The 14,617-nt window shown below is 35.3% G+C and overlaps 1 protein-coding gene across 4 annotated transcripts in view; it reads right to left on the bottom strand.

Annotated features, from left to right (window-relative positions):
* Positions 1-14,617, bottom strand: part of tho2 (THO complex subunit 2-like protein) — a 1,047,711-nt gene that overhangs the window by 490,384 nt on the left and 542,710 nt on the right. For all 4 annotated transcript variants that reach the window (XM_090374101.1, XM_090374103.1, XM_090374104.1 and 1 more), the window contains one exon: positions 11,273-11,404. In XM_090374101.1, the coding sequence (XP_090230227.1) occupies positions 11,273-11,404 (132 nt within the window). The remainder of the gene's footprint in view (positions 1-11,272; positions 11,405-14,617) is intronic.

Genomic DNA, 14,617 nt, shown 5'->3' with positions numbered 1-14,617 from the left:
CTCTATTTAATTTTTGATATTTTTGTGACTAAAAGTATCACCGCATTAAGTGCATCATTATATTTTTTTATAATTTTTAGTTAAATAATGGTGAATATAAGATCAAGCCAACATGCATGCAATACCCCTATTAATTCATGAGTTAAGTCTGTAGCTTGTACAGCAGAATTTATAACTCTGATGAAAGGAATACGGATCTTAAATCAAAATTATTATATCCATAGATGATTAATAGTCGCAGAAAAAAGATGTAGATGATTAAGGGGAGGGGAGGATTATTCATGGACTAAGATATCTAGTATCCTGCCAAAGATGATGCACCCCTATTTAAAATTCAGAAGAGAAGAGAGAAAAGGATTTAGTTTTACTAGAATTTTTATTGTGAGAAAATGAATATTTTTTATAATAAGATAAGTTCCATAGAACCAGTAAGTATGTACACCTAAACCTTTTTTTTACGTGATAGATACTTTCCTAAAAATTAGGCGTAAAAAGAACTACTGACTCCATAGAAAAAGTGAAGATTGGTTCCAAACCTTAAATATAAGCAAAATAATGAAAAAAAACAAACATTAAATTCGTTAGGATCATAAGATTTTATTTACATTTCATGGAGAACACATACATATAACGAATTTTAATAACTTTAAAAAAAGAAAACATTCATTTCAGTTGTTTGAAGGATTCTATAAAACAATTATGTTATTTGCTATCAGTTTCTGACAATAAACGCGAAAGCTTTTGTTTTCGTGAGACTGTAATATCACTAGAACTACTAGATATGGTATTATCATCATTGACTTTCGCCTCAACTTGTGGAATTCTTCTTGTCATGTCTTGAACAAAAGTACTGCTAGTTGTTTCAGTAGTTTTAGGCATGAACTCAGTTATTAATTGCTGTGTTGATACTTTTGATAAGTTGCGATATAATTCTCTGTATGAAGACATTAACAACTTAAGCTCACGAGAAAACTTCCCAGCACGTTCTTCATTTGGATCACGTCGGGCAAAATAATTGCCTAAATTACTGGCCAGTTTAAGACCTTCTTTAATTATATTAGCAGTAAAAGTAGGAATACCTTGATCATTATCATTAACTTCGCTTTCAGGAGTCTCAGAAACAATCTCCACTATTTCATCTTCGCTAAGAGGTTTATCAATTAACAATTCTTTGATATCTGCCAACGTAAGATCACTGAATCCTTCTCCGCCAATTTCACATGCCAAACTTATTATATTGGGGAATTCTGCAGTATGAGTGAAGGGAACAGGAGCATTCTCTTTAACACATGCGGGCCAAATAGCATTCCAGCATGCATTCAAAGTTTCTGGTCTCAATTCATATAACGAAAATCGAATCTGATCAATACAATCCATAATTGTAAATTTTATCCACACATCCATAACTGACAGTGTTTCATCATCACTTAGCTTGTTCAAAACGAACTGAAATGTTCGTCTGACATAATGTTTTAAAAGTCGCAATTATACCCTGATCTGGAGGCTGTAGCAATGATGTGGTATTGGGGGGCAGAAAACAAAATTGCACATTTGGGTGTTCTATGGCAGGATGATCGGGTGCATTATCAAGAATCAAAAGCACTTTAAATTCGAGACACTTGTCATTCAAATGGCGTCTAACTTCTGGCACGAAATGTTTGTGGAACCACTCAGTGAAAATATCAAATGAACTGACAATTTTTGAAAATCTACGCCTTTCATTGGCTGTGGTCTTAATGATCGATTTATGAACAGTGGTTTTAACATCCGATCTCCCAAAGCGTTCGAACAAAATAGGAGTGTTATGCAATCCTTTGCTGCTTTGACCCCACCAACAGTTTTTTGCATTTTTGATATGTAAGTTCTGTTTGGCATTTTTTTCCAGAAAAGGCCAGTTTCATCCATATTCCAAACTTGTTCATGAGTGTAACCTCCATCTTCAATTATTTTAGCAAGTTTTTGTGGAAATGCTTTAGCAGCTGTTTCATCAGCAGAAGCCATTTCACCTTTAATTTTTATATTATGAAGAGCATGTCTTTCAATAAACTTAGCCAGCCAACCATTGTTTGTATGAAATTCATATTTTTTCCTCGATTGAGATGAAGTATCTGGCTGCAGTTTTTTAATCTATTCATAAAATCTCAATGCTGATTGCTTGATGGAATTTCCATCAACTGGCATTCTTTTTTGTACATTATCTTCTATCCACATCACTAAAGCTTTTTCGGCCTTTTCTAGAACAACATTTTGTGTATGATGATGATAATTTCGCACTTGATTTTGTACCAGAAAATTTGAATGTGGTGAGTGTAAAGTATTTTGCAACAAGGTCCTTTGTGATTGCTTCATATCAGCTAATCACAATGGTCAAAAAAAAAAAAAAAAAAAAAAAAAAATCTCTTAGAAAATCTCTGCTGTGATAGTTGTATAACTGCATTTCTGTGAAGACTACTTGTATTGCTAATTTAACTGTTGACTCCATAACTTTTGCTAGCACAGAAGTCAGGTTTATATGTCTATAATTAACTCACTTTTTTATCCCCCATTTTTGCATAGGAAGATATTTGCACTTCACCAGTCTGTAGGTAAAACTTTTGTTTTTGCTACATTTCCCATAATTATGAGAGCATCTAATGATGTTCTGTTAATGGCTAATAATTTTCTTAACTATTTTGCTAATTATTTTAATATATAGAGTTCAATGTCAGTTAACCGGAATAATTGATGTCAGACCTCTTCCGGATAACTGAACCAAAAAATTTTCCGGTAAGTTGAAATAATTTAATCTTACTTACGATTAAATTAAATAAGATTAATTAAATAAAAAAAATATATAAACCAATCTCGGAAAACAGAAACATCCATCCAGGCATTTTTATGTTGTTGTTATTTGGTTTTTAGGAGCATTAGCAACTAAGGCCATATTGTTCCGAGGATATGCGGTGGTCATTCCCTGACCTTTCCGGATCCTCCGTATTTGGCGGTCATGCGATCGAACCCCGGTCTAATCAAGAAGCACGTGCTATGCACTGCTGTTCCTGCCCACCTGGCTACGGAGGCACCTGCATTTTTATGATTTTTATACAAAGCAGGAAAATTAGAAAGATTTTTAAATGCTCTCGGTTTTTTCAACTTACCAATAACGAACACACAATCTGTGGGTCCCAGTGGCATTTGCACACAGCAATTGTAATTCGCTCTTTTCTCACCTTAACACTTGGTGCAGGCATTTCTATTTTAGTAGCTAGGGTTTTTCTCGATAATGCTTTCCATAATAAGCCTGTCACATCAACATTATAAACATTTTCTTTCTCATAATTTGCTATAATTGAAGCAAGCTTACTTTTCAAGAGGACATTGCTGCTGATTAGTCTTCTGAAAGTTTCTTGCATTGAATATCTAGTTCACATATACCATGTCTTAGTTTAAAGTTTTTCAACCAACCCATGCTTGCCTTAAAATCTTCATTACCTATTAATTTTTGATTTTTGATCCAATGCTTTTTTGATCCAATAATTTTTGATCCAATGCTTTTTTCACACAACATTGGGTCAGACGCTGGTTCACCTAAACTTTGCTCTGAAGAAAACAAAAAAATAAAGTGAGTGCACTCTCTAAAGAGGCATTTTCAGGTTTCAACATAATTTTTTTTTCTGCTAGATACTCCTCCACTATCCACAATTGACACAAATTCTGTTATAGCATTGGAATTTTTCTTGATGTCGTAAATTATTAAAGTCCCCACATTAAACTCTTTGGAGAGATTTCCTAAATTTTCACCTTTTCTAATTCTATTAATAATTTCCGGTTTTCATTGCAATGTTAAAACCGCGTGTTTTCATTTCGTTCACATTTTACAGTTAAAAATTGAGAAAAATAATAAATCACATAGTTTTGGGCCAGTATTATTCTTACTGAATCTGCAGCTAAACTAATCTGAAATTCACTCATGGTTTCCAAGAAAACCCAGTAGTCTCCGAGATATTTTTCTTAAGCATATTTCTGAAGGTCACAGAATTCTAAAGGCCACAACCATAAAACAATAAAAACAATTTGCAGTTTTTGGTTTATTGGGCTTTTTGTTTGTACAATCTGTTATAAATAGACAGTAAACTCGATCTTTCTTGTATTCTAATCAAAATTCAATTTGCAAACATGGTCACTATAACCAGAGCTTACTGTACTATTGTTAATAAAAAAAAAGAAGAAAGATCAGCTTTTCAAATTATTCCAGATAACCGACGTTCTACTGTATATTAAAAATATATTAAATTTTAAAGTATATATTAGAATTAATATTGATTAGTTACCATTCACTCAATTTAAAAGAAATATAGCAGTAAAAATTGATTTATTCTGGCTTTATTGCTGCAATAATAAAATAGGCTATAATGTACAAGGAAAACATAATTTCAAGTTAAGGGATTTGTCAAGAAGTTATGTGAAGTCGTATGCACAGATGGAATGAATACAAAAATAGGTAGTATACAGAGTAAAAATAGTCTATTTTTTATGTGTTATAGTTGGATAAAATCTGTCCTGTGTACACTGAGTGGACAGAAGTCATGGGATACCTACCTAGTAACGAGTAGCCTAACTTTCGCATGGATAAGGGCAGTGACACGGGAAGGCATTGACTCTACTAGTTCACAAAAGCATTCCACAGGTATTTCCCTCTATGTTTGCTGCACTGCTGTCTATAATTCCGTTGCATTCCTGGGTGGAGGATCCAAAGCTCGAATGGACTTTTCCACAGCATCCCAAAGATGCTCCACAGGGATCATGTCTGGTGAATGGGGAGGCCATTCCACGGTGGTAAAATGTTCTAGTCACCACGGCTCTGTGGAGAAAGCATATGTCCTGCTGGAAGAGTCTACTGCTCTGTGGATGCACGATGACCACAAAGGGATGCAGATGGTTTGCAAGGATGGAGATGTAACGTGGACCATTCAGAGAGGCGTCTATACATACCAGAGGTCCCAATGTGTGCCAGTTGAACACGCCCTAGACCACTACCGACCATCTACCTGTCTGAACAGTTCTTTTTGTTGACATGAGACGTGCATAGCTTTGTGAGGTTTCCGCAAAATATGTACCCTCCTGTCCACTCGAAATAACTGGAAATGGGACTCATCAGACAGGAGACCCATCTCCCACTTGAGGTGCAGAGTCCTGAGTCGTGGTGTTAGCCATGGGACTCTAATAACCTCTTACGGCTAATGATCCCCTGACGATCTTGGTAGAGACATTTCTGACACTTCCCTCGTTGAAATCTGCGGTAATTTGTGCCACTGTTGCTCTCCGGTGGGCTGAAACAATGCAAGACAGATGTTGACGGCCACGTTCATCCACCACCTTTCTCTGCCCACAATGCTTTCCATGATGAGATGTTTTTCTGGAAGTGGTGCACTCCTGATACACTTTTGATGCCGTCGAACGGGGATAGTACAATTTTTGTACCACCTCTGTGATAGAGTGAGCCATGCAGCTGGCACCCACTATCATCCCTCTTTCAAAGTCGGTTAACTCAAAACGTTTATCCATACTGACATTGAATTACCGTCTACACGAATGCAGTGTACCTATATACCGCTGAGATGGGGGAAACCCCTGGTGCTGCTTGACACTAAACACACTCTATGCACTCTGTATCTATATACCTGCCAGGTGGTGGGTTCATTGACTAGCAAGAGGGGGTTACAACGTGGCGTTGCCCAGGAACCAGGTATCCCTTGAATTCTGTCTTTTCAGAGTATAAGGCTCAGTCTCTCTCTCTCTCTTAACCCCAAATACAAATGGTATTAGAATCTATAGTAATTAGGCACCTCCGTAGCCAGGTGGGCAGGAGCGGCAGTGGGTAGCACACGCTTCTTGATTAGACTGGAGTTCGAGCCCGTGACCACCAAATACAGAGGATGCGGAAAGGTCAGGGAATGACAACCGCATATCCCCGGAGCAATATGGCCTTAATTGCTAATGCTCCTAAAAACCAAATAACAATATCAATAACAACAATCTATAGTAATTAGTGCCATGCATGGGTTAAGGATTGAGAAGACAGATGGCACTTGTTGACATTAGTCTTGATTTCCGCATATTGCAATTTTTGAGTATTACATGCAATAGAAGGTTGTTTTAGAGAAAAGAAATAGAAGGGATAAATGAGGAACAGGAAAAGTTACTTCTGTGAGTTTGGAGTTGGAAAAAAATGGATGCTAACTGGGGTAATTACAGATACCAATTCATAATGACAGTGCCCATGAAAGTATCTATGGAAAAGAAATGCTGCAGAAACTGAACCAATATGAGACAGAGTGGAAAGACTTTGTAAGAGATGGCTCATTAATTAATCCGACTGTCCTGTTTTGAATGGAGCCTAGAAGTCTGATAAAAGTTTGGTAGGCATGATCCCATATGTAGAAACAACATTCCGTGGTAGGACAGATTTAGGATTTGTACAGAGTGAGCAGTTGTTTAGGAGAAAAAAAAAAGTAATGCTCAGAGAGAAAACACAGTTTTTAAGCTGCACAAGCAGGAAGCAATATTTGTGATGTATCAAGAGAGTGATATCTCACAGATATAAGTGATCTAGCTAGAAATCTGAATTTCAGTGAATATGAACAAAGAATAAATAACCTCTTATTTTGTGAAAAAATAAGATAAGGCTGACCTTTAGAAGTATTGAGGTTTTGGTTGTATTTGAGGTATAGCTTTGAGTGATGGATGAATATGAGCAGGGAGGAATACTCAACTCAACTTGTTTTGGCTTTATATTTCTGAATTTGCTTTGCAGCTTTCTATAATTCTCATGCTTCTGAAAAAGCTGTATGATTTTCTTTAAAATTAGGATATGACGTTGCTAAAGCTGTACTATTGTTTTTATTTGCTTGTTTTTTTTTTGGTTTTTAGGAGCAGTAGCAACTAAGGCCATATTGCTCTGGGATATGCGGTGGTCACTCTCTGAACCTTTCCGCATCCTCCATATTTGGTGATTTCGGGCTCGAACCCCGGTCTAATCAAGAAGCGTGTGTTACCCACTGCTGCTCCTTCCCACTTGGCTACGGAGGTGTCTAGCTGTACTATCTGCTTGAATATGTTCCTTAGATCCACAAATGAAGACATTCTGCTGCACTCTTCTAATATAAAAAAGTGATTTATTTAAACATCAAATTTAAAATCAATAAATAATAAATCAAATTATGCAATAAGTGGACAACAAAATTAAAAATATAATACAACCTCACAAATTCAGCATCTCTGCAACCCAGCAAATGCCAATTTTTGAAATTTTCTTGTTTCTTTTTCTTTCTTTTCTTTTTTTTTTTTTTTTTGGTTAAAGCAGTAGCTATGATCCCTATAATCTTCACAGAAAGAGATGTGCGACATTGAGCCAAAATGTACACCTGTACTGGTGGACTGGTTGAGTGTGTAATGTACCTTTGTAAGAAATTTCAATCTCAAGGTTGCACATTTCAATGTATACACTTGCTTTCTTGCGTGTGATGCAAGAAAGCAAGTGTATGAGCTTATGCAGCATCAGTCAAACAAAAAAAAAAAAAAAAAAACCACACCATTCCTTCCAAATCCCTGCCCAGTTCCTCCTTAAATTTATTTAACCTATCAACTTTCACAATGACAGATGGAAGTTTGTTCTAGCAATTAACCACCCACTGGCTAAACACAAATTTCTGCACATCTATTCTACATCTGTCTTTTCTTAATTTGAATTTATGCCCCCTTAGGTTCGTAATCTGAACAAGTGGAAGGATACCATCAGAATTCAGTGGGGTCAACCAAATTCAAGGCCCTATACACCGCAATCAGATCATCGCGCAGGTGCCTAGTCTCCGGCCACTGCAATTTTCAGAACTTAAGCCCCTCTTGGTAAGAGGATCCCTTCATTTCCCTCACCAATCTTGTTGCCCTTCTCTGTACACATTCAAGCAAATCTAAATCCTTCCTAAAATGAGGCCTCCAGACCTGTACGCAGTACTCAAGGCATGGCCTGACCATTGCCTTATACTGAGGGACAATCACCCCCTTTTTCCTGCTAGCAAAATTCTTATATATCATTGGCAAAACCACATGACCTCCCCTGGCAGCCTGTCTGCATTGCTCAGAAATTTCCACATCTCCAGTCCGTGGGGAGCACCCCTGAGTTCAAGGATGCTCTCATAATTATGGCTAAGGGTTTGCTTAGTTGCTTTGCCGCCTCCTTTAATATAACTGGATAGATCCCATCCACCCCAGGTGCCTTTCTTATGTTTAACTTCAACAATTTCTCCTGCACTTTGCTCTCAGATCCCTGCTGTTTTTCTTAGCATCCTTTGCCAAAATTTCTCGTAATTAGCCTTCGACTGCCTAACCTCCTTTGTGACCTGATTGCAGACTAGCTTATATCTGCCATAGGCTTCTGAGTCGCTTGATAATTTTTATGCATCCCATGCATTTTTCTTCTCTGTTATGAGTCTCATTAGTTCATTTGATAAACATTTAGGTCTTAACCTTGAACAATATTTCAGGAATTTTAATTCAGTACTTTGACTATCAAAACGCTAACTAAATGTAAATGTAACTAAATGTAAATTATTAGATATAATTAATCAACCCAATGAACAATCACACACAACTGCAAATATCATATGTGATGTTTTAACCAAAAAGAACATTATCACTAAATGTATCTCTTTTTCTGGTGATAACTGTAATACTAACTTCAGTGGTGTCAAAAGAGCTGGAAGAAATAATGTGTATTTTAAACTAAAAGAAAAACTTAATGATAAATTAATTGGAATTGGTTGTCCAGCACACGTTTTAAATAATACTGTGCATTATAGTTTTGATGGGCTACCAGTCAATATAGAAATGCTGGTTAGGGTAATCTACAATCATTTCTCTATTTATACTGTGAGAGTTGAATCACTAAAGGACTTTTGCAATTTTGTAGAGACAGAGTATAAGCAACCTTCATACTATACCAAAACGCGATGGTTATCTCTCTTTCCAGCTATTATTATTATTTGGTTTTTAGGAGCATCAGCAACTAAGGCCATATTGCTCCGGGGATATGCATCCAGTGGTCATTCCCTGACCTTTCTGCATCCTCCGTATTTGGTGGGCACGGGCTCGAACCCCCGGTCTAATCAAGAAGTGTGTGCTGCGCACTGCTGCTTCTGCACACCTGGCTCCGGAGGTGCCTCTCTTTCCAGTCATAAATCGCATTTTAGAACTTTATGAAGGGTTTAAATCCTATTTTCTGTTGCTGGAAGATTCACCAGCAATATTGCAAACATTTTTTGAAGATGATATGAATGAGGCATACCTTTTATTTGCTCATTCATTCATGTTAGTCTTTCAAGAAAATATAAAACGTACTGAAAGAGACTGTATTTCAATAAATGAAGTGCGGAAAATCCTTAAGACTGTTTTTCATTTGCTCAATGAGAGGAAAACCAATAAATTTCTTCCATTAAAAGTGTGCTCAATACTAAAAATTGCAACAGAAAAGGGTAAGGAAAATGAAGTCACACAGTTTAGAGTTCAAATTGAGAATTTGTATGTATGGCTGTACTTTAAAATATATTGAATCATGGTTAAAACCATTAGATGAGTTTCAAATCTTAGAATTGATAGATTTGGCAGAAATTCCTTCTTGGGACAATGTTCATTCCTGCTTAGAATCTTTGTGAGAAGGGAGTCACAGTCGATGATGTAAAACTGTTTGATCAATGGCATAATTTAAAGTTATTCTTGGAAACACAACAAGAAAATGAGAAATGGAATACATTAACTGCAAATGAGAAATGGGTGATGTTTTTAAACAATGTTGTTGTTGCTTGTTTTTTAGGAGCATTAGCAACTAAGGCCATATTGGTCCGGGGATATGTGGTGGTCATTCCATGACCTTTCCGCATCCTCCGTATTTGGTGGTCATGGGCTCGAACCCAGGTCTAATCAAGAAACGTGTGTTATGCACTACTGCTCCAGCCTACCTGGCTACGGAGGCACTTTTAAACAGTGTAAAACTTCTGAATTAACTTCAGAGTTACTAAAAATTGCACAACTGAATGTGTATTTTCATTGATAAATAGTCAGTGGACAAAGGAAAGAAACCAAGTAAAAATTGAAGCTGTTAAAGGAATATTATTTACTATATATAATATGCAAATGACATGTGAAGAATTTTACAACCACATAATTAATTAACCAAAAGTTTTAGCAGAAATTTTATCTTCAAGTAAATATTAATTTCAATAAATGTTTTTTTTAAAAGAATACCTATTTAATTTTTATGTCAACAAGATGTATTTTATTTTGCCACTATTTTCTGTTTTTTTATCTGTTGCAATAAAAAAAAAATATATATAGGCCTATTTTTGTATTCTTCCTAAAATTAATTTCTTCCTCTGCTATCCTAGTTTTCATAAAAAATATATAGTCACCCTATCCATTCTTCAAGGCTATTCAGTTAATTTCATGGTATAAAATTCATGACAGAAATAAGAAATTGATGAACTACTGCATAAGGAATGTGTTTTTTTGTCAAATTTAAGAATTAAGTTCTGAATTATTAAAAATTATAGTATTTATTCCTTCTATATTCGGTCTTCATTGATGAACATTCAATGACCAAAAGGGAAGAAACCTGTTACAGTTTGAAGTAAATAAAGGCTTATTGTTTATTACACATAATATGAAAAAGAAATGGCAAGAATTTTAAGAATTTCAAATAACTAATCAGCCGAAAATCTTAGATATTTTTTAAAAGTATTAAGTGTATTTTTAAAAGAATGTCCGTTTCATTTTATCAGAAGAAATTTCTATTTTATCAATAAATCATATAACGTTTATAATTTTTTGTTAATAAAAAAGTTTAAAATGTCCTAGTTTTGTCCTCTTTTTAAAAATAGGAATGTCCTAGTTTCTCTAAAAAAAATATGGTCACCCTATCCTATACTCATATTAACAATAAGAGAAATGCAGTGCCCTTTATAATTTTAGAATAAAATTTTGAGTTCATTGTGAATGAGTATATTTTAGATACAAACTTCAAAAATAATTTGTTGTAGTACTTTTTTATTCAAACAAGTCTGACATTACTAACAATAAGGGATGTCAATGCGGATCTAAAAATATTTTTTTTTAGAGGGAAATTTCATTATTCATTGTAGAGGGATTTTACTGTATAATGAACTGCAACTGTGAGATTCCAATTTTTCTTTCTAGCATAATATAATCACAAATTTAGCAAGAAATTTCAACTGACTCTTACCTTTGTAATCTTGAAATGCCATTTGTGACAAACATGTCTATAATTTTCGTAATCTACATGATCAGCAGAACTATCAGTTGTCTGACTGGCACCACGGAATTTTGTCATAAATCCAGGATAGTTGGCACATTCCTGCATTTGGTGATATAATACATATAATACTCATAATAATAAAAATAAAAAAAAGAGAATATATTATTAAAGGAAAATAAACATGTAATATAACAAATGCATTCAAATCACCATTAGTTTTTCTCCTGGGTTAAGTAAAAGGAATAAAAACAAAGAAATTAAGATGTTAATGCTCAAGCAGAGGCAAAAAACTGTAGTGACGCTACCCCAGTTGCTAACAGTCTCCATTCCCCCTCCATACATTAAAACCCATACAATGAAGAATGACTTTGTCAAGAAATATAAAGTCATGCTAGAAAATATTTTTGTCTGCAATGCATGACATAATAGGAAAAGCTGCAATGAACATGGCAGAACCATGGCTCTCTGATACTATAACTTTCTTTTCTTAGAGAAATGAAATATGGACTGGAAACATTCATGCCTTAATATAATGTTTTGATTAACAAGAGAAGATTAAAAAGAAATTGAGTGGAACATATTGTTCTTTTATCTATGTGATGTTCAGCACTGAAAACAGTTTCACCTCAAAAGGCTTCTGGTATCCTAATTTTAACACCTAATTCACAGTTTAAAATATTTGCTTGTCATTTATATTTGCAAGTGTCCTTTCTGTATACCTTGGGGCACCACTGAAACAAGAAGGTGCTGCTTTTAAGTAAACAAAAGGGATTTCATGTGTGAAGAATCATCACTCCAAATAACACAGACATCTGTTGTTTGTAGAATTCGTACATTAGCCAGTACATCTGAATGTGATTCCGAATCTGCATCACTTGAATAGAATTCTATTTCAGTATCAGATGCCATATTACAAAGAGCTGATTCAAATCATCAGCTTCAAATTATTGTCTATCCCCGTTCCTTTTCACAAAGTAAAGAAGTAAAATTTAGCATGCAGCATAATATTAAAAAAAATTTACCTTTTCGTCTTGCGGAAAATACTAAACTAGACAAAAATAATAACTTCAAAATAAAGGTGGCAAATGATGCAACAAAGCAAGCTTATACAGCATCAGCAAAAAAAAAAAAAAAAAAAAACACACCCTTCCCATTTCATCAATCCATCCCTTCCAACAGTTAGTCTAGTTCTTATCAGAATTTATTCAGACTATTCACTTCCACAACAACAACATTAAATAGAAGTTTCTTCCAGCAGTCAACTACCCATCGGCAAACAGCAAACTTTTATAAAACTATTATGTAATCATCCTGCCTCAATTTGAATTTATGCCCCCCCTCATGGGAACAGTCAGATAAGAATAATAAGAATAAACGATAAGAATTCCATCAGAACTGAGCATGCTCAATCTACTGAACAATAATATGCAACTGCTCAACAATATGAGCATGCTCATATTGTTGAGCAGTGGCCACTTCAACAAGTAAGTTTCCTGATCTTAAGTGACAAACTGTCTTGGGGGTACCTACTATGCTTTCTGGGCATTTCTGCACTAGAATGGCAAGAGCTTCTCGATAGGTTGTTCTTGGGTAAAATGAATAATAAGGAAAGTTAGAATTCTGATTCTGGCTATGTCAGTCTTTTGATGTTTAGTTGCAACAAAATTAGTCTACAACAGTTTTTGCTCTGTAAGGGTCCCTCATCTATGCACCCAGTTGATTATTGGGTTTTAGGAACTGTTTGCTTCATTTTGCCCTGGAAGGGAAAACTTTCCCTCTCCAGGTTACTGGTCCCGGCACATGGAGGCATGAGCTGTGCCACCTTTGTGACCAAGCGGTAGTGGGTTAGTAAATAAAACAAAAAAATTAAGAGAAGAAAGAAAGTTACTTTTCCTTCTGATCTAGTGAAATGCTTTCTTTACTGAATGAATTAAGTGTTAATGTAATGTTGAAAATGAGGAAACGATTTTATTTCACCAAGAAAGAGTGCTAATTTACTGGCAAAGACACTTGATCACAAATTCACTTGGTACCTGGGGCCCTTTAGTGGGTGAGTCTGGGTCACTTTCCTTGTTTCTTGGTGTATTTTTTCTTTATTTGTCTTATTCTTTCATATTGTTTTTACTTACTGCCATTTATTACACATTCTTGTGTAAGCTGGGTATTTCCCCCCTACAGTCTGGACAAGTTAGTGCGGGTGTGTTGTACTCATTGCTACCATGTTCATTGGATCCAGTTTTCTGTATAAGAAAGTGCTTGCTCATACCACATATGAATGACCATATTTCTGTCACATGTAATACCTGAATGAATAAGGTATGTATCAAATATATGCAGAAGATCGCATTCGGAGATGACTCCTCTTGAGTTGTTTAGTGTATTGTGTGGTGTTACCACTATGTTACTTTTCCATTTGTTGTATGCATTAGTTTCTCTGGGTATTTGTAACTTGCAATTGCTATTAAGGTATCCATATCAGTCATTGCAGGCCATTTTGAATCAGGAATGAAGACATTTTTTCCTCCTACCTGATCTCCTGTAGAATATATAACACAGCAGGCTGCCTGTTCTTTTCCATACTGCTTTCAGAATTATCCTTGTCTGTCACCAGGATGAAGTGATATTTGTAAGTGTATTTGTGCTCTCCATGTTTTCTGCATTTAATCTTTGACAGGTGAATTTTTCTTTCAAGGTTTCTGGCCAATCCATATGGACACAGGAGGGGTTGGTCTCAAGTGACCAAGAAGCAAAAAATTAGTAGGATCAGCTGTGTTAATTTAAGAAACAAAGAAAGAATTATTAAGTTCAGAAATAAGGGATAAGTAAATAAATGTAATTAAACAAATAACTTTAAAGTGCATTATCAGATCACTGAGTAAATTGCCTGATCATTTGAGAAAATGCTTGCCAGCACTTAAGGCCAACAAGGGAGAATCAAATAACAAAATGAGTAATTACAGACCTGTAAGCTTTACTTTAACCATTTACTCCATTATTTTCTCAAGAACAGAGAAAATAATGGAGTAAGTGGTTAAAATAGTAATGCAGGATCATCTAGATAGGAATGTACCAAAGATCTTGATGGCAATAGCAGGACAGATGTTAAGGGAAACCTTGTCTGACCAAGCTGTTTGGCTACTATGACACAATAACAAGGGAACAGTGCGGAAAATATATTTCTCACATCACTGATTTTAATAAAAGCTTCAGAAACACGATAGATAGCTGTACAAATTGGAACAGTATGGTATTAGGGGCTGGCTATGAATAAAGGGATGGTCAAGTGGCAAAAGGAGCAGAGTAAGAATTAAT

Source organism: Mastigoproctus giganteus, chromosome 5 (assembly GCF_048544385.1).
Source record: "Mastigoproctus giganteus isolate SK-2022 chromosome 5, ASM4854438v1, whole genome shotgun sequence".
Classification (NCBI taxonomy): domain Eukaryota; kingdom Metazoa; phylum Arthropoda; class Arachnida; order Uropygi; family Thelyphonidae; genus Mastigoproctus; species Mastigoproctus giganteus.
Note: the sequence above shows the minus strand (reverse complement) of the source record. Positions and strands in the feature narration are given on the sequence as shown.